Source organism: Paramormyrops kingsleyae, unplaced genomic scaffold (genome assembly GCF_048594095.1).
Source record: "Paramormyrops kingsleyae isolate MSU_618 unplaced genomic scaffold, PKINGS_0.4 ups38, whole genome shotgun sequence".
Classification (NCBI taxonomy): Eukaryota; Metazoa; Chordata; class Actinopteri; order Osteoglossiformes; family Mormyridae; genus Paramormyrops; species Paramormyrops kingsleyae.
In genome coordinates this window covers 50,891-55,246 of record NW_027325976.1, presented here as the reverse complement: position 1 = coordinate 55,246, position 4,356 = coordinate 50,891, and the positions used below count along the sequence as shown (strand labels likewise).

Below are 4,356 nucleotides of genomic sequence, written 5' to 3'. Positions count from 1 at the left end.
CAGCGGAGACACGAAGTTCCTGAGATCATCTTTGATCACAGAAATGAGCGATTTTACCGCAGACTCGAACTGTTGGGAGAAGTATGTACTATAAAGATACCGTAGATAATTAAGTTGCAATTTGTCTTGTAGAGTAGAGGTCTGCAACGGGGCGGGACGCCTGCGGGACTCGGGGGACGCGGCGCAAAAGCATGCGGCGCGGTTCTACATTTGAGAGTTTCTTGTACCGGAGCGGGATGAAAAAGAAAAAGCGCAGACCTCTAGTTGAAATAAACGCAGAGCCGCGCCACAAATTTCAATGTTTCCCTATATTTCTCGCATTTTGACTGTGAAATGTTTCTATTGAGACTGGGTTTAGATATTTTGTAATTCAGGTCTGTAGCCTAGTTAGATAATAAAAAAAATTGGTACCTTATTAAATTTTTATAAGCCAAGATATTATAGCATTTAAAATGTGTCCGTGCTTGCGACTTGCTTATCATAAGAATCGTATATATATATATTTCAGCTTTCTTTTTTTGTTATTAATCGTATATTAAGTACATTACGCCAGCACAATAAGAGTGCGATTACTAAATTAAATTATAAATATACTTAACTAAATGCAACTTAGATTCCCCTTTATAAAATAATATCATGGCAACAGTTACATTGGCTAATTGCCGGCTTCCTCACCGCGCAGCGCTCCGCGCGCCATTTGCAGCCGCTGCGCATGGTGTTTTTCCCTCCCTTGGGTTTGAGTACCTGACAGTAAAAGCGTGTCGGATGGCTGATTTAATTTTCTCATGAAAACTAGAGGTGTATATTGTGAGTTATTGAAACTGATTTTTTTTTTGGTCGAACTAATGCCAATGGGTGTGTTTGCGGAAACGTTTTATTTAATACCTGTGATTTTATGAAGGGAAAAAAAGTTTTTTCATGTTTTCGTTCGAATTTCCGATGCGTTACGTAATTATGTAACGTACCTTGTTCCGTTGCCTAGTTACTGGACGCCACTTCGTCGGTTTCTGTCTCACTGCAACATGGCTTGTCCTCAGCGGAGACACGAAGTTCCTGAGATCATCTTTGATCACAGAAATGAGCGATTTTACCGCAGACTCGAACTGTTGGGAGAAGTATGTACTATAAAGATACCGTAGATAATTAAGTTACAATTTGTCTTGTAGAGTAGAGGTCTGCAACGGGGTGGGACGCCCGCGGGACTCGCGGGACGCGGCGCGGGTCTACATTTGAGAGTTTCTTGTGCCAGAGCGGGATGAAAAATCAGTCCTGCGCAGACCTCTAGTTGAAATAAACGCAGAGCCGCGCCACAAATTTCAATGTTTCCCTATATTTCTCTCATTTTGACTGTGAAATGTTTCTATTGAGACTGTTTAAATATTTTTTAATTCAGGTCTGTAGCCTCGTTAGATAAATAAATTTGATACCTTATTTAATTTTTATAAGCCAAGATATTATAGCATTTAAAATGTGTCTGGTATTTTTGGCACCAGCCTTGCTTGCGGGATTCAGCAGGTGGGAGCTGGACAAACCATAACAGATGCGGGCGGGAGCGGGTCGAAATATTACACATTTCTGCTGGATCAGGATGAAAAATCAGTCCCGCGCTGACCTCTACTGTACCTGTGTTTTTAGGGAGGTTTTGCCCAATGCTTCAAGATGATGGACATTTTCACTGGAGAGATTTTTGCAGTGAAGGTGATTCCGATAAAGCACTCTGATGGAATAAAAGAGGTATGTGGTCTGAATCCTGCTTGAAGTCAGCCCCCTCCATAGTTAAATTGCATTTCCCTTATGCTCATTGTGGTAACACGTCTGACATTTCAGAGTCTCCGAGAAGTGGTGCTGCTGAAGCTGCTGCAACACCAGCATGTTGTTAACTTCTCCCATCATGTAGAAGATGACAAATTCTTGTATATCTTCATGGAGCTGTGCAGTAGGGGGGTGAGCCCAGCTGTTTCTGGCCTTTGCAGACAGTTTGTTAAGGTTAAGACTCTATGTCGACTCACGCCATCCTTTCTTTTCCCATTCTAGTCAATGCTAGACCTCCTTCAGGAACGAGAAATCCTGAGCAAGCCAGAAGTGCGATATTACATGAGGCAGCTCATTGGGGCCTTACGACACATCCATGGCAAAGGCATTGTCCACAGGGACCTCAAATTAGGTATGTGTGCCTGCACACGTGATTTGTTTAATTCTTCACATGTTAGTGTTGGCATTTTACATGGCATTTCCTGTGTGGTTTATATGATTGCTGCCTGCTGTTGTATTCTGCAACTGTTTAATGTCTGGTGTTATTAGGTGAAATATTTGAGTCATTGGTCTTTCAGAGAACTTATTATTAACGGAGGCCTTGGGATTAAAAGTGGCCGACTTTGGACTGGCCACCAAGCTGGAGCCACTGGAAAGCAGGCAGAAGTGGGTTCTTTTTCTTAGATTCTCCAGCAAATCTTTCAAATTGCTCATGCAACAGGCTGAAGCACATGTATACTGTTTTCCTTTTGTGTGTGTTGTAGACGCTTTTGTGGGACGAGAGAATATGCGGCTCCTGAAGTGTGGAAGAGGGAGGGACACGGGCCAGAGTCAGATGTCTGGGCGCTGGGGTGTATCATGTATGTATACCTTCTCAATCGTCCTCACAGTCAGAGCCAGAGTCAAGAATGATATCTGAAATGCACCAATGCAGAATGTTGTTAGATGCAAATGAAGCTCGAATGCCGTTGCTGACTTTCTCGATACAGGTATACGATGCTTGTTGGTGCATACCCCTTTGATGGCGACGCTGAAGAAATCAAGCAGCGTGTCACTAAAGTAGAGTACACTCTACCAAAGTCCCTCTCCTCATCAGCCAAGAAACTGATTTCTTGGATCCTGCAAAAGAATCCACAGGATCGGCCCACATTGGAGCAAATCCTGAACCATAAGTTCTTCACTAAGGTACATGCAAACTGCTGGTCTGCTGAGTTCAATAGTATTCATGCGTCCTGAGGAATTGCTTTGCTCAACTGAAACATCTTAAACTACAACCCTAGGGCTTCACTCCGGAGGAAATTCCATCAAACAGCTACCACAAGGTGCCAAGATTCAGAGCAGTGAAACGCGTAAAGCACTTCGTCGTCAGGCTGTTCCGGCGCATATTTGGACAAAGGAGACCCAAAGGTAAGTAAGCTCCTTCAACACAAACCTTGCTAGTCCAGTATCTCTCAGTTCATCAGGCTCAGATACCTGGTTTTCCCATGTTTTCTTGCAGATATGCCCCAAATGAAAACCAGCAGAGAGAACAGCGGCCCTTTCATCTACAGCAGGGGTGTACTAACTTTTTTTAGTGAGGGCCACATAGGGAAAAATATTCCGAGGGCTGGGCCAACTTGCTAGATCAGCTATGTATGGGCTCATCTCTTTTGTATCTTTTGTTCAATCAATCAAATCTGGTTAATAAATGATAATTATGCTTAATAATTTAATGTGTTTATATCATGCTATATCATGTTTATTTTATATCATAAAATTTAAATGTTCATTTGTCCTGGCTGTCATATGTGTCTTAAATAAATCAGTGTGATTTTTTTACTGTGATTATTGTCTATTGGCTTTTTATTCTTAACCCAGAGGGATTTTAATATTTATTATTGTCTATTTATTATTGTTTGTCTGGTGTGTGTGTGTGTGTGTGTGTGTGTACGGTAACGTGGTTTATGAAAACACTTATAGAGCCAATCATAGCGCATTCTTCAGTTACATATGTGTATAAAACCTAACTATGTATGGTCCAACCTCCAGTAGAGTTAACAGGAGTCCCATGTTCAGTAAAAGAACGGAAATACTGGAAAGCATCTGACTGGGGATCTCTGATTATATGCATTACCAGTGTTGTATGGTGTTCTTCCCACAAAATACTGGAACCACCTCTTCCTTCTTGTTTTTGGAATTTATACTCTGCTTTAGGAAAAGGTTAAACTGTAGCTGTATGCCTTTCCATCCATCTTCTAAACCAGCATGCCCTCTATTAAAGGTCAGCAAATGGCCAGATCCAGCCCATCTAGAAACTTATTTGGCCCCCAAATAATAGAGGGCATGCAGGTTTAGAAGATTTTTTGTTTTTCATTACAAAAAGTTTTGGTATCTCACAAAAGGTCCTATTCGGGGGGGGGGGGGGGGGGGGAGCCTATCCCAGAGGCCATGGGCACCCATACTTGGATATTTTGGCTTTAGTTCACTTTGGTATGTTTTTTGACTGGGGGGGAGACGAGAAGAAACACCATGATGACACAGGAAGAACACAGGACCTCCACACAAGTGGAGCTGAGGAAGAGGCTCAAACCCTGGACCCGCACCACCGCATCTCCCTCGATGCCG

General features: G+C 42.5%; 1 protein-coding gene across 1 annotated transcript; it reads left to right on the top strand.

Moving 5' to 3' along the window:
- The first annotated feature begins 1,022 nt into the window (after positions 1-1,022).
- Positions 1,023-3,523, top strand: LOC140586296 (serine/threonine-protein kinase PLK3-like). Its single transcript, XM_072708108.1, has 9 exons — positions 1,023-1,115; positions 1,636-1,734; positions 1,828-1,944; positions 2,035-2,164; positions 2,331-2,418; positions 2,517-2,612; positions 2,742-2,937; positions 3,033-3,159; positions 3,251-3,523. Exons 1-9 carry the CDS (start codon positions 1,023-1,025, stop codon positions 3,373-3,375), a joined length of 1,071 nt encoding a protein of 356 aa, XP_072564209.1. The 3' UTR covers positions 3,376-3,523.
- Positions 3,524-4,356: the final 833 nt, after the last annotated feature.

Bases quoted from the DNA above. Each gene is read 5' to 3' on its own strand.
- LOC140586296 (XM_072708108.1), top strand. From the start codon at position 1,023: ATGGCTTGTCCTCAGCGGAGACACGAAGTTCCTGAGATCATCTTTGAT. The intron at 2,419-2,516 runs GTGGGTTCTTTT...TGTGTGTTGTAG, and splicing joins CCACTGGAAAGCAGGCAGAA to ACGCTTTTGTGGGACGAGAG. The intron at 3,160-3,250 runs GTAAGTAAGCTC...GTTTTCTTGCAG, and splicing joins TGGACAAAGGAGACCCAAAG to ATATGCCCCAAATGAAAACC.